This window comes from Phoxinus phoxinus (assembly GCF_949152265.1).
Source record: "Phoxinus phoxinus genome assembly, chromosome: 5".
In the NCBI taxonomy this organism is placed as follows: domain Eukaryota; kingdom Metazoa; phylum Chordata; class Actinopteri; order Cypriniformes; family Leuciscidae; genus Phoxinus; species Phoxinus phoxinus.
The window spans coordinates 40,177,469-40,199,991 of record NC_136880.1 but is presented as its reverse complement, the minus strand read 5'-3'; the positions used below and the strand labels follow the sequence as shown (position 1 = coordinate 40,199,991).

At 37.7% G+C, this 22,523-nt stretch overlaps 1 protein-coding gene across 1 annotated transcript in view; it reads left to right on the top strand.

The window, feature by feature from the left end:
• The first annotated feature begins 5,028 nt into the window (after window positions 1-5,028).
• The window catches only part of gna11b (guanine nucleotide binding protein (G protein), alpha 11b (Gq class)), a 53,653-nt gene continuing 36,158 nt past the window's right edge, over window positions 5,029-22,523 (top strand). The window contains exon 1 of the mRNA XM_079612825.1: window positions 5,029-6,060. Within this exon, the coding sequence (XP_079468951.1) occupies window positions 5,925-6,060 (136 nt within the window). The 5' untranslated portion in view covers window positions 5,029-5,924. The remainder of the gene's footprint in view (window positions 6,061-22,523) is intronic.

Sequence of the window (22,523 nt, the reverse complement as noted above, 5' to 3'; positions counted from 1 at the left end):
TTATGCGATTCATTCTCAAAATAATTAATATATATTAGTTAAGCGAGATTTGCTGTGATGTCACAATCAAGTTAAATTGTGGGATATTGCTGCTTGAGATCTAGGAGATCGTAGGAGTCAAAATCGAGGGGATGATCTCTGTGAACCATTGAACAAGTATGTTTTACCTGATCTTTGAGTTTTATACATTTGTAGATGTTTTAATTAGACATAATTAAAAGGAATTATAGTAGTTATCTCTTATTGGCCTGTTTAGTTGAGGTAATCCATCGAACAAACAAAACAAGCCCTGAAAATTGATAAAAGAACTCAGCCTATTATACAGACACTTGATATTTAATCTTATCAGATGATTAGTTAATTGCATTTGATAGTTTTACTTTCATTAAAACATTTGCAATGGGTGTGTAAAAGAGGTTTTTATTTATTTTATTTTTGTTGCATTTACACATTGACCAGCAGAACTCCTAGCTTTCGAAAGCTTAGTTTCATATTTTTTGTTTAATCATTGCAATCAATCTGCGAAGCAATTGGTTCAATTGATTCAAAGCTTTGAAAAGCTTTGTTTCTCACATTCATAGCCTATACTTCCAGGCAGGTGTGTAGCTAAACGCTGTAGCTAGTGTTTAGAACTACCTGCCAAAGGGCAATTAAAAATAGGCCGAATTAACCCAGTGGCCCTTTCCAAATATCAAAACTCAACATATGCCATACCCAAAATACATATTTCACAGTCTGGCATTACGCAATTTCAACTTAAAAAGCACTACAGCCTAGTGACTTTTCATCAAGGCTCTCAAAGGCCCCTGCCTCATAAAACTCATCTAGCACAGTTTCATCATTGGTATAATGGTAGGCTATTAAGTATTTCAGACAAAAACTACTAATGCAATGTGCCAAACCTTTTACACGCGGGGGGAATTAAATAAACGTAGCCCAATTCAGCGGGAAAACCACCGATTTGGCAACCCTGGAGGTGTACAGATACAGAGAGAGTTCTGGCATTCGGAACGTTCCATGACTGTCCGGGTGAAGAGATCGCAGATAGCCCGCGGTGAAACCAGATGACGACACGAGGGAACGTTCTGCGTTCCACATGGAACTCTCTCTAGTGAGTCGCTGCGCTGAGCTGCACATAATATGGTTGCCATTGGAAACAGGAGCTCTGGCGGGAATAAAGTGATCTCGGCCGCTCCCAGATCAGATCCAGTTTAAAGCACGTAAATCCAGGGCGAGACCTTCACTATCAACATCAAAACAAAAAAATCAATAGTGGATTTATTCTAAACGACTATATGAAAGGCAATTTTTCTGTTGCAGAGGGTTTGTGCTTATTGCGTAAATTGTGACATTAAAAGAAGTTCGAAGCCATAAATAACTTTTTTTTTTAATAAGCTAGGCCTACTATCTGTCTCGGGCTGTCAACTGACAGCTTGTCTTTGCGTGTTGGCAGCTATATGTCCATTTTGCAACTTGTTCGAAACGAGCTAGACGATATAAAGTGAGACTGGAGGAAATGTTGGCTTTGAAATTAGCAATGTGAAGAAAACGTCAGATCATGACGTGTCATGGGAGTTTTTGAGTTCTTCATGAAACTAAACATGCACTATGAAGAAGGATAGCAGATTATGCTAGGCCTAGCTATGTGAGAGAGATTGTTCTCGAGGTTTATTAGGCTAATTATGATAACTTTTCCCCTTGAACTGGGTCTGTGTGCACGGTTGAAATGAATAATATGCACGGCTGAGAGCATTTGTAGTCCAACAGTGCCCTCTTTCGTTTGAAGAAACAACAGCATCAGCGGATTGTTGATCACGAATATCTGCTGCCCTCTGCTGTCAGGATCTATTGTGGCCTACTTTATTCAGCAAGCGCATGCAGTTGCACAAAATAATAACATTAGCATGCAGATTTATTGTTTTTATGAATTGGTAAAATAGCAGAAATTGCTACCACGTCAAACTAAATCACAGTGAGGACATTGTCAGCATTACTGCCCAGTCAAGCATCACTATGCTCATAGAGTTAGGGATTTAAAGGGTTCGTTCACCCAAAATTGAAAATTTTGTCATTAATTTAGCCTTATCACCCTCATGTCGTTCCAAACCCGTAAACACAAGTGAAGATCTTTTTAATGAAATCTGAGATATTTCTGTCCCTTCATTGACAGCTAAGCAACTTTGACGCTTCAAAAACTTCATAAAGAGATTCTAAAATTAGTCCATATGAACCTCATTGGTTCTTGCTGAAGCTCAATCGTGCTGTAACACGAGAATGAACCTCATTGGCTCTTGCTGAAGCTCAATCGTGCTGTAACACGAGAATGAATGAACCTCATTGGTTCTCACACGTCAAGCAAACATGCATAGGCAGAGTTTGAGGGGGGACAAGGGGGCACTGCCCCTCCCAGAACAGAGCCAATGAGCTATGATTTTAATAATAATATAGCCTAATGAATATTTTCTTATTTTATTTGCCTTACCTTATGCTTTTAGCATATACTAAGTAAAGCTGTTTGTTGTTAGGATGAGCAGAAGTTTTAAAAGTTACATTTTTAGGCTGCTCTGCCTCAGTGGTCTAAATGTGCTAGTCAATGTCTAAATTATCGAGATGACCAATCAAATCAAAGAAGGCGGGACTTACTGTCTTTTTCACAACTCTTATTGTTTATAATACATTTTAATATTTTAATTATTTAATAATGAATGTACTCACTCATATTACATGAGCATCCATTGACCAACAATTAACATAACAATATTCCCAGCCATGTTTAGAGATATCCTATATTACTATTTTCTACATTTTAAAATAATAGTAAAGTCATTAAAACAATTAAATAACACAAATGGGGGTATGGAAATGTTTCAGTGATCTATAAAATACTTCTTCAGAGGCACCGGATTTTGTATAGATTTGTTGATTGATTTACACTTTTTTTGTTATTGTTTTACACTTCGCTATGAATCTTAAAGGATTAGTTCACTTTTAAAATGAAAATTCTGTCCATATACTCACCCTTAAGTTGTTTCAAACCTGTATGAATTTCTTTCCTCTGCTGAACACAAAGGAAGATATTTAGAAGAATGTCAGTAACCAGACAGTTTCTGGTTCCCATTGACTTCCATAGTATATTTTTTTCCTACTATGGAAGTCAATGGGAACCAGAAACTGTCTGGTTACTGACATTCTTCTAAATATTTTCCTTTGTGTTCAGCAGAGGAAAGACATTCATACAGGTTTGAAACAACTTAAGGGTGAGTAAATGATGACCGAATTTTCATTTTAAAAGTGAACTAATCCTTTAAAGCAAATTTTTAATGTATACCATTATTACCCACCCATCAGGACTTTATCAAGACGTTATGACGTATATTATTCAACATGTACTATCAGATATGTCCACTAGATGTAAGCAGAGTTCCACAATTTTGATATATATATTTATATTGATTATAACAGAGAAATAAATATATTTTCTTTTTCTATATTGATTTTTTATATAAATATGGTACAAGATTATGCTATTCAAATCAATGATAAAAGTTATATTAGCCTATATATTGCGTTTTTTGTCAACAACATGTAGTGCATTACATATAACATTGCGTCAGGGTTTCTATATAGCCCTTCTATAAATCATCAACATTTTTTAATTAAATAAATAATTTTAAAATAAAAGCAATCAAAATTAAACCTTTACTTAAAAGATTTTTACAATATTTGTTTACCTGCATGTCATGTGACCATAAACCAACATCAGAGGACTGCAAACTTAATTGTATTATTATAATTGACTTAATTTTATTATTGACCTAACTTATTAACTTCAAATCTAAGGGGGTACTTCAAGTAAATATATTAGTTCAAAGAGGTTCAGCTGACAAAAAAACGTGGGGAATCCCTGCATTGCATATAAATATGAAACAATGTGCATTTGTTCTAATGTTTGAAAGACAAAACGCCTTCCAAAGACAGTAATACAAACTTAAATGACTCATAATTGAGTCATAAATTGACTGATAATTCAAATAAAGAATGTGTTCGGCAGGAGCTGACTAGGTATGCAACGTTTAGATACTTCAAACTGAAATGATTTCTGTAAATCCAGTGATCAAATACTGTGTGAGTCTCAGTTTTCAGTGATAGTGCAACTCCACAAATCTGGAAGACATTCTGAACGTGTATATAAGCAGTAAGCAAAGCTATAATCAATTAATTATTATTTACCGCTATTGTGAGAATAACATGAATGAACTGTAGTCTGATTATGAGTATTTTAAAATGTAATATAATCTAATTACAATCTGATTATGTTATTACATGTATATAGTGTTCTCATAGAACAGAATGACCATAGGCAAGATTTACATTTTTCATAACTTCCTTCTTTAATTTATGTCTTTATAATTATGTAATAATGTTTTGAGAGATTTCCATACTATTTCTATATCAATGTTTGTCACGTCAGCTCAAATTACAATGTATTTGAATCATAGCCTATAATAAAAAGTTGAAAATTGTTTAATTTTGACTATAACTTCTATTTTGATGTGATTAAAAATACTCATCCCATAAGGGGAATAAGCTGATATTATTATTGGGATTATTAATAGTAGCCTAGTCTATTTACAATTTCCCTCATGGGATCATTAAAGTATATTTATCTATAAGTGCAAAACTGCGAATGCCACTAATATCCTTTTGTGTGTGTGTGTGTGTGTGTGTGTGTGTGTGTGTGTGTGTGTGTGTGTGTGTGTGTGTGTGTGTGTGTGTGTGTGTGTGTGTGTGTGTGTGTGTGTGTGTGTGTGTGTGTGCGTGCGTGCGTATGTGTGTGTGTGTGTGTGTATGACTCCTGTGAAAGTAATAGCGCTCAGCCAAGTGCACACACTATTTCCTCAGAATAAGGGACACACCCCGGAGTGAGCGCTTTCACATCAGAATGCCTGACTGACTTTGTGCCGTCGACCAAACTTGACAGTTCCTGTTATCCACACGCGCACAGTTCCCGCCTCTCCTCTCCCTGTCAATCATCCGTGGAATCACACTAGTGTGCGCGCGCACGCAGCTCCGCTCATGTAGGAGGAGACGCTGCTGTCATCTGCACACAAAAAAAGGAAAAAAAGTGGCATAATCCATTTTTAAAGGCAACTGGCTTTTTTCCTCCTCCTTCCAGGATTTTTTTATTTAATTTTCTACAAGTGTTGTGTCTGACTGAGAGCTTTCATTATATAAAAACGACACAAAACGGAATGTTTTGGACATTATTCATAGTGAAGCAGTGACGCTTCATTCACCCGAACGGACAGCAATTCCTCCTTTCCAGAGGAGTTTTTTTTCCCTCCGTTTGAAGGGGTGGATACGGCTGGAGAAGGGGTGGGGGTGGGGGGGATAGCCAGGAAAAGTGGATGTCGCGACTGTGCGATCTGTCCCGTTTTCACCGGGACCCGTGCTGGTGGTGAGCCGCCGCGGAGCCGTTTGTGGGAGTGTCGCACGTACGCGAGGATAGTTTGTCCTGGATTTTTCAATCATTTGCGAGATAAGGCTCCCGGACCTCCTTCTCCTCGCCGACTCTATCCTCCCTTCCTCATCCTCCCGGCTTTTCTTCCTCACGTAGCCTACCTCCGTGATTTCACCGCGGTCCGGACGCGGGGTAGAGGCTCGCGTTCGCCGCGAGAGGACTGAACGCAGCGCGCGAGGCCCCCCGGCCCCCTCCCCCACTCTCAAACCCCCTTCAGATCATCTCCTCACCTCCCTCTCATTTTCCCCTTCTTCTTCTTAATATTTTACCTCAGAGAAGGAGAATAAAGGGGTTATTTCTTTTTTTTTTCGCGCCTTTTTTCCAACGGCCACTCGAGCGAGGTGATATTTTTGAGTTTTTTTCTGGTTTCTGAAGCCCCGACGAGGCCAGTAAAGCAGTGGGGATGACTTTAGAGTCGATGATGGCCTGCTGCCTGAGCGAAGAGGCCAAGGAGTCGAAACGGATCAACGCCGAAATCGATAAGCAACTGCGTCGAGACAAACGCGACTCGAGACGGGAGTTGAAGCTGCTTCTGCTCGGTACGGAGACCGCAGTTGCCGCCGCCGCCGTTAAACTCACTCACACACATATACACACACACATACACACACACTCTCACTGTCAGTCGACAGGTTTCGCTGTGGTTTTCAGCTGTGACTTGTGGTGCTAAACACACCACCTCCGTTTTAGTGTGGTGGCGGGTTGAGGAGGTGTTTGTGGTTAATGTTTTTTCAAATATTATTATTCAAATGAACAGTACCAATGTTACGAAAAGTGCTAAGGCGTTAGCGCTTTAGCATATGTGGGCCGAATGCTGGACAGGGCCTGGCATGCAATGCAACAGCACACAAATCTCAGCATGCTCTCTGTTGTGTGCATGTACATGATACTTGTCATCATAGGTCTTCCTATATAATCGTACATTAGCCAGTTCATTTAAATGTCTATAGCTGTCACTTTTGTTATGAGTCAACCCAAGTGGTCTGTTGTGTGATATTGCATGCTGGTTGATAGAGCTATAAGAACATGTGCAAATGTGCAATCAATAATGAGTTTACAGTAATATGGCAGGTTTGCTCTAAAGGATGCAAGGTGTCAATAGGTGCAAATTATATGAGACTGTTTTGTGGTTTGTGTAACTGCATTACTACTACTGTCAGATTACACTATTCAAATTTTAGGGAAATTATGCTGAGGTTTGGGTGATTGTCAGCTGGGCTTTAGTGATTTGAAGTATAGAAATGGGCGTAGTTTTGGTTTGACGATTGGGTGTTGAGATGTGAACCATGTAGCGTGAGATTTATTAGTTTATTTTTGCTAAATGGTCTTTTGTGGTATCACCCACATGCACAGTTGGTTGATAGCATAACTGCAATAAAGTAATAGCCCAGTTAATATTCTTGGAATATTTTTGAAATCCAGTTTTTTTCTAATGCCTGTCATTCATCAGGACACATTTTACACAATTGTTTAGACAATAATTCAAGAAGGTCCAGACTTTAAAGCTCGTGCACTTGGACATTATGAAAAAGTAACATAGTTATTGTAATTGTTTAACTATACCATTTGTTAAAATAAGAATATAATTAGGTAAGACCATTGATGGCGCTTCATTACCATGCTAAGGCCAAAGTTAACGTATTTATTTATTTTTATCTATAGCATTTGTTATGAAAAATAGCTGCACATAGAAACTATATCTACAACATGCCACAGTTATAATATAAATCTGTAGTGAAAAATCTATTCCCTTAACAGGGAATCTATTATAAATTTTACAAGTTAGTCAAAATTTACCTCACGTGATATATTCCAGTAAAGGTGGTCATGAGTAGTTTAAAAAGCTTTCTAAGAACGGCATGCTGGTGAACATGCGCAGGCATGCACAATTAAATAAACCAGGCTTCTGACATATTGCTCAAGTAATTGGTTCGTATGGGAACTTGGTGCTTAAAAAAGCTCTGAATGTACAATGTATATAATTAATTAATAGCCTGATTCTGTTTCAATTACCTATGGTGTGTATATTGGGTGGTTATACCTCCCACCGCAAACTACGCCCCTGAGTATAGACACTTTTCTGTGGCTGCAAACTAAGGATGTTTTTCCCTTGATAATCTTCAAATTAATGAGAAAAAACAATTAGTTTATAGGTATCAGCCTTGGGCGCTAAATGTCAATCAATTTACCATGTCCGTCTGTGCCACCTGTCAAATTTGGTGACGTCACTCTCCATTTTATACACACAAATGATGAAAACGGCGTTGTTAATGTTTCTTGTCCCCTCACAATGACAGTAAACGAATTATTAGGCTACATTACATGTGTCATGTTACATAGGCCTATTTTCAGTTCAAAATGGCGAAATTAGACACAAGTTTATCAGTTGGCCTGATTATTTTTGTCATTCGTTTAACATTTATGACCTAAAAACGGTTAAATATGAAATGTTTACTTCTTATGCTTACATCTTATCTCGCACCTGACCGTAAAAAAAGGGTCGAGTCGCTCTGCTAAAATTCGCGCTCTGCAGTTTCTGTGAACATAAAGCCCGCCTACTTTGATTTGATTGGTTATCTCAAATATTCTGACATTGACGAGCAGTGACAGACCAATGAGGCACACACACACACACTGTCCTCAGTTTCCGCTGCGGATTGAAAATGAAGAACGCGGTGAATCTGATTATAATAAGACTGAAGCGAACACGAATTTGTGTAGCCTACACAATTACTACTTTTTACATTTTTTTTCAGTAGCCTAACCCCCAAACTATTATTTTCATCCCTTTTGGGAGGGTCCAAGTCTCATAGGGGGGGGTCGGACCCCCCCCAATACCCTCCATAATTCGAACTATGCTGTTGCACTTTTAACATTAATTCTTGGGTCAAATTATCTCAAAATGGTTGACAGTTATTTCCTTATGAGGGCGTGAGTGCTCTGCACACTGGACTCTGGTTACTCCCAAGGAAGGAGAATTGGATGCTTTATCAAGCTGTGAAGTTTGGTTGCTGTTCTGTGTATGACTCAGTGAATTGGTAAGCGGTGATATCTGACACGGACAACCGTCATTCATTTCCTATTAGTCAGGACTGTTTTTCCGCTTGAAACCACAAGATGAGCTGCTAGTATGGATCATAAAATACTATGAAACTGAGCTGATGATAAAGACAGATAGGGAGAGATGGACAGAAGTATGTGTTCTGTCAGGACCACTATCGTCAAATATGATTGACAATTAGCATACAGTTTGGATTGGCGGTATGGTTCCGTTCTGGGCAAGAACTCCCTGTGCATCCATGCAGCCTAGCATGGATAAGAGCAGAACAGAACAGAACCAACATGAAAGTATGCAAATATAATTAATTCAAGATTTTAAAGTACAACATAATTCGAGAATTTATTCTGATTCAAGGGGAATGAATGCCAAATCCTGACTGGCCGAGAGGAGGAGCTGGGGAGGGAGGAGGGTAATTCGCTCCTGAGAAACACAATCGCTGCTGATAATACTGCAGGAGCTTATATATGTATACTAGGGGTGTAACGATACACGTGTTCGTATTAAACCATTCGGTACGAGGCTTTCGGTTCGGATTTTCAAACCAAACGGTTCGTTGGACCATTTTTCTTGCCGACCAAAATTTCGTTATTTCAAATGTAGGCGCGTTGCGCGTGGCAAGCGCACTCATAATGTAAGAGAGTGGCGTGACCACAACATTGCCCAACTTCAAATGGCAAATGTAATGTAAGCGGAACGAAACTGAGCTACTCGTTATTGTGTGGTTGACGGACCGTTTATCAGTTTGGACCAATGCAGCGCGAGCCGATCTTGCAGCACTGTTACTACACAGCGAGATCCAGTAAAGAAAGCATTTGAATCCGCACAGATCAGCAACATTCACCATGGATTTACTGTAGTAACACTACTACCTGTAACCATGGAAGTTTGGCAGGAATAGTAGGCTATAATGCTTTCAAGTAACATTTCGTCGGTTTTATTTTGACATTATGAATACAATTGCTGCCCTCAAATATTAATCTGAACTAAAATAAACCTTTGTTTATAACTACTACAATATTACATTTCATTTTGTCCAAGGAGCTGTTTTGTTATATATGCTCCTAAGAAAAGTCAAGTATAGCTCCACCGTGAATTTTGTGAACCGTTACACCCCTAATGTATACGGTGATAGGTGTCGTATTCCTATAGGTAGATGTGGATCGGCTGAGAGTCAGCTGATGCGAGCTTGACTAACATGACCTGCCAGAACTGACGCTACGCTTGATTTCATGTGTTTCATGTGTGACATCATGTGCTAAAATTATGTCCAATTGATCCTTCGCTAAACTCCGCCCACTTTGGTTATGGTTGATGAGCTTTACACAACATTGGAATGAACTTGAAATTTGATTTTTCAGCAAAATATGCCACAATTTACTCTTCGTTATAACATTTGCCAAAGAGGGACATACCTGGAAATTCAAGTTTCGCCTTTCGCGCTTTTACTCTCAGTGGCGCCGTGATGAATGCGAGCAGGAGATTACTCGCGACTGCCAGCAGATAATACGCCCACCGTAGGAGTTAAAACGCCCTCAGAATGGGAGGAGCTAGAAAGTAACATTCAGTTGGTAGTCTCATACAATTTCACCGCTAGATGGGAGTATATAAGAAGCGTTATGTTCAAATAAACTTAATCTGTTTATATCATTTTCAAATGAGACTTTATGCATTTTTAGATTTTACTGTGTCGTTCATCAGCGTGTTTTACTGAAAATGTTAACAGAAATTTCTGGGATGTTCTGTGAAGCTTGTTAGCTACAGTATCCAAGGGGGCGGGGCTTAAGAAAGGGTCAGTTGATTTGAAATTTGCCTCTTTATTATTTGGAGTCTACTTGATACATTGGCGAACCAGTATTCAAGATTGTAGTACCCTTTATTTGAAGTTGCCACCACTCAAGCTCATCTAGTCTAGTGAACTCTAGTTAAGCGAGAACATGAGCAGTTCTGTAACAGTGAATGATTCTGAGGACACAGTGGCTCCTATGTGGCTCCGTGACCTCTGTGAAAATACAAGAGTTTGACCTTTACCGCCATGAGAGAATTAATAAGTAAAAGTTCTCTCCCTGTCTCATTCCCTATATCCCTATCCCCATGCCACCAAAGGAAGTATATAAAAAAGCAGCTTGTTGGTGCTCAGTCATCCTATTAATGGCCCATCCTAAATAAGTTAAAACTGTCAGCCTAACTCTGGATAAATCTTGGCTAGTCTGGATTAGCCAAGACCTTAATAGGCTTTGCGAACACATATTTGCTTCCATTGCTGATACCATAGCTGCTTTGTGTTAACCAGCTTCTCACTCTGTTAAAACAGCTTAGTCTAGTTAAGCTTTGACAAATTGTGGTTATTAGTAGGGCTGGCCGCTATTTCAGATATTCTATGTATTTGTGATGATTTTGATGCACTTTATGTGGTCACACATTTTGGGATCCTTGTCTTACATCTTACATGTAGTATTACTTCTCTGTGTGACTGGCATATTATGTTTTGGAAAATATTCTATATTATTCATATTTTGTGCTGGTAAATATTGCAGCCTAAGACAGCCAAGCCTTGGCACAATATTTTTACAGTATTGTAGACATATTTTGCATTAAATATTGTACATTACATTCAATTGGCTACAGTGGCTCTTTGGTCAAAATTAGGTTGTCTCTGAAAAATAAAATTTTAAAGCCATTTTAAACCAAATACATGAAGATAGTAGTCTGGAATATATATAAAATGTTATATGTTTTTCTTAGTTAATTAATTCCCTGGGAATCAAACCCATGACCTTGTAATTGCCAATGCTGTGATCTACTTTTTGAACTAAAGTAGAACATCTGATATTCTCTCAGAAACCCTTAAAATTATTTTATCATCATTTTATTCCAGGAAAATGGACCAGGGCTGTTTTGGCAACTTATATTAAGATCTCATATATTCACAAATTGAATGAATAGGTAATCCTAATGCCTGTATTATTAAGATGATCTCTGTGTGGCTTTACAGTTTGTTTGGACTACAGGTAATGCAGAATAATGTTGTGAAATGTAGAATTTGTCCTATTTTTGATTGACATTAATTGCACTTTCACGCTGAAACATACTGGGATGGTGTCGTTTTTACTGTGCCGCAAAATGGAAAAGCAAGTGTACTGGATGTTTTTGTTCAAATGAACAGGATTTAACATTAATATTGATGCCGTTGCACTACAACATTATTAGAAAATAATGCATTATTATTTAAAAATAATGTTTATGAATTTCCTGCTGAATATCTGTGCTTAGCGCTGAAGTAATGTGCCATGTATTGTTGTAGAGATTTTTTGTCCTTTGAGAGCTCAGAGAGTTATTGTGAAGCTGTCACATCTTGAACTGAAATCTGGATATGTTATGTCATTCATGAGTTTGTTTCCAACGCACAGAAAATTTTAACTGTAAACCTTAGGCTATATTTTCTGTATGACTTCTGAAACAAAGTAGTGTTGTTGTGTTTTAACCAACCTTAAGTGCAGGAGCTCAGTCCTTCTTCTGCAGATGTAACTGTAAAATATGCAAAAAGAAACAAGATATTATTCCATGCTCTAGGGTTTCTGTTTTTTTTAAAGTAATAATAAATTAGAGGTGTTAAAAAATGCTTGTTCACTCACTAGCGACACTCATTTGATGACACTCGATGAGACACTAGCGACCCTCATTCACGCATCTTTTTTAAGTTTTATTTGTTGTGTTAAGAGGTTAGTTTGTTGTTAGGGTCCTCTGATCTGCTCAAAAGTCTTTTAGAAGAAAATTGTATTGTTGTATCAAGAGGTTAGTCTGTGTTGTATGGATCCTCTGATCTGCTCAAAAGTAATTGAGAAGAAATACACAAAATTCTTGTTTTCTTTTAGAAGAAAACATCTATGCATATATGTGCATTCACTCTCCCTCATTTGCGTGTGAGTGGAACATTTAAGTGTGAAGTTAGCAGTGACTAAAAGCAGTGACTATTCCACTTAAGCATGATTGCTCATTTAAGAAATTCCTAGAGATTCCTAATTATGCAATCAAGAAGCATTCACAAAATATGCTGTACCTTGCTGTCATCTTATGGGATCCAAGTATGAGATCTTTACCAAGTTGTAATCTCATGCATGCTCCCAATTAAGATGTTCTCCCTGATGATATAATTATACTCTTAATGTTAACAGCGTGTTTTATGGACCACAGAAATGCTTTCACCCTTGCAACTTTTACATAAATTTAAAGGGTTAGTTGAATCTCCCAAGAATGAAAATTCTGTCCTCGTTTACTCACCCTTTGCAAACCCGTAAGACTTTCGTCCATCTTCGCAACACAAATGAAGATCTTTTTTGATGAAATCTGAGAGATTTATGTCCCGCCATTGAAAGCTACGCAACTACCACTTTGATGCTTCAAATAGTTCGTAAAGAGATCGTAAAACCAATCCAAATGAATTGAGAAGTTTAGTCCAAATTTTCTGAAGACACTCGATTGCTTTATATGATGACCAGATATAATTTGGTCTTTTATTCACATAAAAGCATTGACGCGCACAAACAACTGTTATTGGCTCTTGCTGAAGCTCAAACGTGCTGCGTAACACGAGAATGATCCTCGCTGGCTCTTGTTGAAGCTCAAACGTGCTGCGTGACACGAGAATGATCCTCGCTGGCTCTTGCAGAAGCTCAAACGTGCTGCGTAACACGAGAATGAACCTCATTGGCTCTTGCAGAAGCTCAAACGTGCTGCGTAACACGAGAATGAACCTCATTGGCTCTTGCAGAAGCTCAAACGTGCTGCGTAACACGAGAATGAACCTCATTAGTTCTCGCACTTCAAGCAAACATGCTTGAGCTTCCGTTTACCACAACTGATGTGTGAGTTGATGAATGTTTATATGTGAATAAAAGCTTAAATTGAATCTGTTCATCATATAAAGCGATTGTGTCTCTTCAGAAAATGTGGACTAAACCACTCAATTCATATGGATTAATTTGTTACAATCTCTTGAACTTTTAAAACGTCAAAATGTTAGTTGCTAGCTGTCTATGGAGGGAAATCAGAAATCTCTCATTTGAGTCTCGAAAGTCTTACGGGTTTGGAACGAGATGAGTTTTTTTTTTAAACTATCCCTTTAACATGCGTGTTGTAATGGGTTTAATGGACTGTTCATCATTTTTTTTGTATATTGCTATCCCATTTGAACATATGTGACCCTGGATCACAAAACCAGTCACAAGTCGCATTTGTGGCAATAGTCAACAGTATGGGTCAAAATTATCGATTTTTTTTATATGCCAAAAATCATTATGATATTAAGTAAAGATCATGTACCATGAAGACATTTTTAAATTTCCTACCGTAAATATATAAAACATGTATTTTTGTGAGTGAATGCAGCACAATCATGAACATAAATAAAACTTTAAAGGAGATTTTCTCAATGTTTCGATTTTTTTGCTCCCTCAGATTCCAGATTTTCAATAGTTGTATCTCGGCCAAATATTGTCCTATCCTAGCAAACCATACATCAATGGAAAGCTTATTTATTCAGCTTGTATATGATGTATAAATCTCAATTTAAATAAATTGACCCATGTGACTGGTTTTGTGGCCCATGGGTCACATATGATGTTTGGCCCAGTTCAAATTCCATTCAGAAGTCTTAATGGTCATATAGTCATTATATTTTAGCTCATCATACTTCTTCTTTACCCGTTTGAACCCAACTCGGGTGTTTGAAATGGTAAAGAGTTCATTTTATCCAGCTTCTCGCTGGCTTAGTTTGACAGGGCCATGACTTCCTGCCAGTGCCATTCATTTTGCTGCTCGCTTCACTGATCTTCTCCACCCTTTCCCCCATCCATGCGGTTTGTGCTGCCCCTGGTCTGCCCTGAAGCCCTTATCAGGCTATGGAAGGGCCAGGCGCACTGGACCTAGTTGCTGTCTGTACTTGGTCAAAACAGATTAAAGCTAGAAATTGTCCCCCAAAATGAAGTGTCCTCTGTTGGAATGGACAGAACTGTGAAACTGATGCTTTTTTCTTGCACTGGGCTGCATTCTTGCTAGTCAATAGTTTCAGGTGAGCCGTTGTATAATCGTCCCTGTTGACGTACTAGCACTATTCTGGCTTCAACCTTGACGATTTTATATAAGGATGAGTTGAATGACCATTGCAGCAGTTTTTAAACATGATCCCCAACTCTAGACTTTAAGCATGCAACACCGCAACAGTGTTATTTTAGTATTATTTATTAAGATTTTAAATTAGCTTTACTTTTGACATGTTCAATTTGTTAATTTTCTATTCAGCTGTAATTTTTATTTTGAATTCAGTTGTAGTTTTAAAAATTGTAGTACTTCAACTTATTTTATTTCAGTTAGTTCCCATGGTGCCAAGGCAACGTTTCTAATTTTCATTTATGCTTTGTACGTATACGTTTTTATAATATATATTTTCTTATATTTTACTTGAGCTTTTAGTTCTAACAATAACAACACTACACAGCAAAAAAAAAATAGGATGTCACTCTCTAGTAAATATATCACAACAAATAATCAATTTAAAATAAGAAAATGTATATTCTCCTCTCTTTTTGCGACACTGATTTGTATTTTAGCTTTGTACTACAAGTTTGAGACAGGGTATTTATCTATGTAATGAATTAAAAAATATGTACTTTTGTATTTATTAGCTTTTTTTTGGTTAATTTACTGTAATTTAGATATTTTCAGTACCTTTTAACATTGTTTTTCATGTGTTTTTCTTCTGTGTAGAAGAACCTTTGTAGTCTTTCTTGTAATTGCCTTGTTTAATGAAGTTGTAAACGAAAGTAGCCAAGTGGTCAATCTATGACTTTTAGATTCTCTGTCGGTCACGCATCTTCTCATCATTCAAATTCACAGGTCAGCATTTAAAATTTCATTTTAATACTCTGTGGAACTCAGTTTCTTTGCATAAGTTGCCATTTCCGGTCTCTTGCGTTTACATGCTATGGAGCACAATGTCTAGTTTTGACTGTGTCTTTACACTGAAGCTTTACACTGCTTTTATGTCAATGGTGGGTGGGGCCAGTGTCATTGTGAACAACAAAACCAGACAGTTTTATTTGAGATTTGTATGCACCAAAATGGCCTGGTGATGTGGTGTGTGTGAGTTTGTATTGTTGACAATCTGTTCGCATTGGTTTTGGAGTGCTCTGTGCCTGGCTGCCCTTCTGAAGATTAAACTTTGGTTTTGACGGCGCCATCATGTTTCAGTAAGGGCCTTGGCTCCTGCACACACTTTCACTTTCAATTGTAGTGCTCCTAGGACACATCCGTCTTGTTTTTTTTTTCATAAGCAGTCCTTTACTTTGTTTTCAGAGCAACACTTCAACTGTTCTCCAATCAGTCGCTGTCTCTTTCTCCGCTCCCTTCCCAAGCAAGGCTTCACGGTGGTTTCCACCTCCAGTGCAAACAAGAGGATTTGCACTTTGGACTTCCACCTAGCAGGCGTCAAAACTCTTGGCCGGCGTGTGCATCAGGTGTCTGCGCGGGGCTTTTGTTTGATTGCCACAATGGATATGAACATGCTGAGACATCCGTCTTGATCAAATAAGGCAGTGAAGTCATGACTGTGCCTCTGTGACAAGACGCTATGACAGCCTGGCGGGATGTTTCCTGTCGCTCCTGTCCATGTTAGGAGAGCTAATAGACTGAGTTTATCACAGAACCACCCGCTTTCTCTGCTTAGAGAACAGTGGATCTCTGTGGATGTTCCTGCCAGTCATTGAGATGATTTCCCACCAAATCACTACCAGAATAGGGCTCCGTTTAGACTGCAGGTAAAGGTGGCCCCAATCCGATTTATTTTTGCTCATATGTGACTCAAATCTATTTTTCTCATGACAGTGTGAACGGCACAAACCACATGGGATCTGATCTTTTCAATTCTGATTTGGGCCACCGCTTCCATATGTGATCCTAAATCCGAACAGGGGTGCGTTTCCCTTACAAACGACGCAACTCGCTGCTTAACTACATAGTACGATGCATCGTTGAAGAAATCAACTAGCTAGTCACGACTGTTTCCCAAAACTGTACTGTCGCAAATTGATCGTTCAACCACGTTGGTTAATGATGTCACGCACGTGGTGGAGTAATAACTTCTTGAATCAGTTTGAGATCGAATTAATGCTAGATGTTTTGCAATAAATTACGGACATGGCATCTGAGGACAATTTCAAATTTTTCTCAGTTATTTTGCTTTATTTCTCAATTCAATCATAGGCTCGTTCTTAGAGTACATACGCACATGCGCGCACTCTTCAAAAACAGTACTTTAAATCTCTTGACAAATTAAAAGACGTAAATGACATTTGATTGTGTTCGAAACTTCGAATTCGAATTTCTGCATTTTTCGCATCTGTAGCAAGTATTTTGAGAGGTGTTTAATCAAATCGGAGCTAACGAATATGAAAAAAGGCATACAAAAAATTTCGGACTCAGTGTGCAAGATCTTAAGAATGATTTCAGAAGTATTCATGTACCTGTGATTGTGCATTTGAGTAGCCTGGCTCCGCCCTCCTACGTACTTCCGCTCAAATTTTAATTTTCCTTCAGAACTACGTCTGGGATTGCGGTGTATTCTTGAGTTTTCTCCAGTCAATTTTTTACCGGTCCAATCAGCGAACACAGGGAGTGTCTGAGAACGATGACGATGAGGTCGTGCGCTAGTTGAGCCGTCATACGTCACGACCAAACGTTAGCGATTGGTTATGGCAGATCCAGAGTGTCTCTGGGCAGATCCAATAGTTTTAAACTTCAACAGAGTACCAGCCTTCAAGGAAGTTAACGCTTGTCAATGGAGAGAGGCCGGACTCTCTGTACAAATTAAATGTACGAGAGTCTGGTGGAACCAGGCTAGCATTTGAGGTCTTGTTCACAAGATTTTTCCTTGCATTTTGTTAATATTCATCATGCCTTCAGTCACCTACCCATCGTTCCTTCAAGGCCAGTATCAGAATTTTGCATAACAGCAGGCAAGTGGAATCCTGAAGTGTCCCTAACGGTAGGTGATGTACTCTTTAATGAGGCTGGATTTTAATTGGCCGTAAGTCCCTGCTGTTACTCTTATGTAAGCAGCCCCTCATCTTAACCGGCCTGTAGAGAGCGCTGTTGTCTGAACTGCACATGCTGCCACACACGGCGCCAAACGGGGCCAGGTGGTCTCGGAGGAGAGCTAAGTGAGAAAGAAGCGACACAGGCGTGTTGTGCCTTGCCCTCACGATGCTAAGAGAAAACCGTGAGTATTTCCATCCCAAACTTGCTGTTTGGGTTCTTACAGTGAGATTACTTAGTGAAGGGTCTCTATTTCTCTGATGTGTGTATTTATAGATGTTCTCTCTGTTATCCTTGATGAAATTCTTCAAGGTGGTTGACTGACCTGACTTCTGAGTTTGTCCTCTGCTCCCCCTGTGCCGGTATTTATAGAGCAGGTGCCATTCTCCGGCAACGCCACAGAGACCTGCGAGGATATATGGCACACACGTATCATTCTTTATTGCTGTCTTTCTTTCTTTCTTTTCATTATTTTTCATCTGGTTAGGCTCAGTCATAGCATACGACGAACAGAAATGGAGTGGCCAAAAATATGACTTTGTATGGTAACCATGTATCTAATTATACACCGCATGGCCTTTCCTGTTGCACACATGCACGTTTTTCCTTTTCTTATCCTTGACACATTTAACAGATCAATTTCCTCACAAAGTAGGCCATAGAAACGCAAGCCCACTGATGGAAAGGAACAGAAAGAGCTTTTAGTGAGTACATGTGGAACACAGGCAGTCTTCTTGCCACCTCATTGGTAGCAAACATTCGATTTCTTGACAGTTACTCGAAAATACTCGACCGTACACGCGCTCACATCCCAATAGGGTTGAGTATAATTAGAATTTTAATAATTCCAATTCTGCTTATCGATTCCAATTCTTATCAATTCCTAATTTCGGTTCCAATAAGGTAAAAAGCAAACAAACTTGGATAGGATATCAATCACATTTAATTGTAGCCGAATACCATGAACAACAGGCTAGTGTTGTCACGGTACCAAAATTTCAGTATTTGGTACCAATACCAGTGAAAATCCACGGTTCTCTGTACCAAATTCGGTACCAAAATTTAATTTAGATTCAATTTACATATATTACAGAGATGAAAACTGTAGTATTAAAACACTTTACAATAAGATTCCATTTGTTAGATAACATTATGACCTATCAATAAACAATAGTTATATACTGTAGCAATTATTCTCCTTGGGGTAATTTAAAAATGTACTAATAGGGTAAGTGTACCTATTAAGCCCATGTACCCTTTAAGCCCACTTTCAACTTTGAAGTCAAATATAAAAAAGAGAAAATCATATTTTTTGCTGCTCCTTATTTTAACCAATCCAGTGATTTGTTACTTACCTGACATTTTTTATTGCATATTAAACACATTTGGCAATGTTAAGTTAGCCCCACTCATGTGCATGCGGTCTCAGGGGACCTCAAACAAAGACACCCACAAACTTTGGTGTTTCTGGACCCTTCAGAAATCAACACATTTCTGCAATTTTCAGCCATTCTTTTGGTAACTACATTGATATTATGTCAAATAAGAGATAAATGTATTGTTTTTTGTGTATGAACAAATAATAATTCATAATTTTATAAAATACAATTTTTTTTTAAATGGAAAGATGAGTTTTATTAGTCACGACCAAACGTTAGTGATTGGTTATGGCAGATCCAGAGTGGCTCTGGGCAGATCCAATAGTTTTAAATTCAACAGAGTACCCGCCTTCAAGGAAGTTAACGCTTGTCAATAGAGAGAGGCCAGACTCTCTGTACAAATGAAATGTAGAAGAACACAACCTTTTCCCGCCTGTATTGAATTTCTTTAAAATACAATTCAGTCCTCTTCCTGTCCCTTCTTGTGTGCTATGGGTAGTTCAGTTTAAATCCACAAAATCATATTCTTGATCTTGTTTTACAGTAAAAATGGACATATTTTGAAACAAGATCATTTATTTGAGAAGCAAAACAACCAAAAAGCATAAACTATTTGCCAGTGGGGTTAGAAAAATAAACTTGTTTTCTCTTTGAATTAAGTTTGATTTAGTTTTTCTTGTTTTATTCATACGACTTAATATAACATACGACTTTCTCATAATATCTTGTCATTTTGCTTCTTAGGTAAATTAATCTCATTTTAAGGATGTTTACAGAAAAAAAAAAAAAAAAACTACAATAACACTACAAAAAATATAATCATTTGCCAGCTTCACTATCTTATTTGTCTTATTTGACTGTCTTATTGACTGATAATGCTTTCACATTGTTGTCTTAAAGAATGAAGCATTGATCCAGGCTTGTTTATTTGTTGGTTACTGTTCTTTTTTTATGGAAGGGAAAGACTTTTTAATTGTTATTGGCTCTGTCCCTGCAGCATTTCCTGTTTTCCTGTAGTAGCGTTGAGACATGGAGCGTCCCTGGTTTTCAGCATTTCCCTCCGTCACTCATAAAGAGCACAATAGAAACGGGAGGCGACGCTACCAGTCTACAAGTAGCCATTCATTAACATTACATTCCATCCAGACGGCAGCTTTAACTAGGAATCATAAGGCAACTAGTGTGAGGAACCACATACTTCTGAGAGATGACAGACGGCTCCAAAATGAGGACGTTTTTAAGGCCAGTAAAATGGAGTCTTTGGTTCCGTTAATAACATTTTAAAAAGCATCCCAGACGCTGTTGTGACACAAGTGCAGCTGTGCTTGTATACATTAAAGGGTGATTACACCAATTTCTCATAGTTTCACCAACACATTTTGGCCTCCTGAGAGCTTTATGTTTTAGAAAATTATATTGATTTATGGGATCATAAAAGGCCATGTATTGCAGAAATATGGCTATGCATTATGTTGTTAGGCTGGGTGTGTCTGTGAAATTATGCTCTAATTATGACACCATCACATTTAGGAATAATTATTAATGCGCAAATTATTAAATAATTAGACTGATATTTTTTTTTGCTGAAATAGAGACAGTTTCGTTTTAGCCATAATATACCATAGCAACATGTTCAGAACACCTTGTGTTAGTCACTTGTGTACAGGTAAAAATTATAATATTGTGCAAAAGTTTCAGTAATTCAACTTAAAAGGTGAAACTAATATATTATATAGACTCATTACATGCAAAGTGAGATATTTCAAGCCTTTATTTTTTATATTAGATGATTATGGCTTACAGCTTATGAAACCCCCAAAATTCAAAATTGTAATATTGTGAAAAGGTTTTCATAAACTGTAAGCCATAATCATGAAAATTATAACAAATAAAGGCTTGAAATATTTCACTTTGCATGTAATGAGTCTATATAATATATTAGTTTCATTGAATTACTGAAATAAATGCACGATATTATAATTTTTGGAGTTTGTATAATGTCTTTTGTTTAGCTGTTCTTGATTAAGTGAATAGTTTAGACTGAGTTTTACAGTGGTTATGTGGCTCTAGAGATCATTGTTTGTGCTTATTAGTTTGTCTTATCTCTGTTCTTCAGTTTGAAGTGCATAAGTGTCAGAGGTCAGAAGTGTGTTGAGTCAAGTTACTTTTTGAAAATGGTCTTGTTTCTATTCCCAGTAATATAAAGTGACATGACATGAAGGCCAAGTATGGTAACCCATACTCTGAATTTGTCCTTTCTTGTACACACATTAGCAGGGCCCGGGGAGCAATTGGGAGTTAGGTGCCTTGCTCAAGCGCACCTCAGTCGTTTCTTGCTGGTATTGAGAATCAAACCCGCAACCTTTGGGTTACCAGTTTAACCATAAGGCTGCGACTGCCCCCAATATAGCAGGAGTCTGTTATGGTTTCTGTGAGTGGAGAGACTATCTTAATTTCACTTTAGTTGGTGATATAGCACACCTTTAAAGTGTAGTTTATAATTCTGGCAACCAGCTGTAAGTTAATGGTACTATTAGATTGAACTAAAACAGCTTTGATGGACAGAATGTTTTGTTTTTTTTTTTTTACTGCTTTTGACCCTTATTTTAGTAGCTTAAAATGTATTTTCTGGATTTGTTGAATTTTTATACATTTGTCATCCCTTGCATTTTTTCTTTAGAGTTCAACAAATATAATTTATTGGTTAGAGAAGAATTGGAAAAAATCCAAGTCCAGGCACTCAATAGGATGCAAAAGTTAAAAAGCCTTTATTATTTGGGCTAAAACAACTGTTCACCTGTTCAACAGTTGTTTTATTTGGGCTGTTCAGCAACACCCTGATGAAGGCCAGTGGGCCGATACGCGTTGGTGTTTTAATGTTTTAGCCCAAATAATAAAGGCTTTTTAACTTTTGCATCCTATTGAGTGCTTGGACTTGGATTTTTTCCAATTCTTCTTTAACCTTTAACCCTTCCAAGAGCACCAGAGGATACAAGGGATACCAGCAGCGCTCCAGTTCCCCTTTGTCTAAATATAATTTATTTTTGGTGTCCAGTAGTTTTAATTTTTAGTATATATTTTAAGTATATATTTATATATATATATATATATATTATTATTTTTTTTTCCACTTTTGTGGGAGTTTTTATGCTACACGCTGGAAAATATACATCTATAATGTAACTAACTCCATAAATGCATAAACTCACGTTTGCAAAAAAAACAAACAACTATCGCATATTCATTCAAAATATTACTGATTTGTTTATAGTTTACCACATTCTTACTGATGCTCTCAAGAGTCTTTTTTTTTTAAGATAGCATGCTTATCTTATTGACAAATCAGCATCCCATATTTCTGAAGTTTTGGACCATGGGAATGTTTTTGCAAAAAAGACATTTGTTTGGTTTATTGGCTGAACGATTTTATCCATGTGACGTTCAATATTGCGGCTACAGTGACTTAAGATCCATT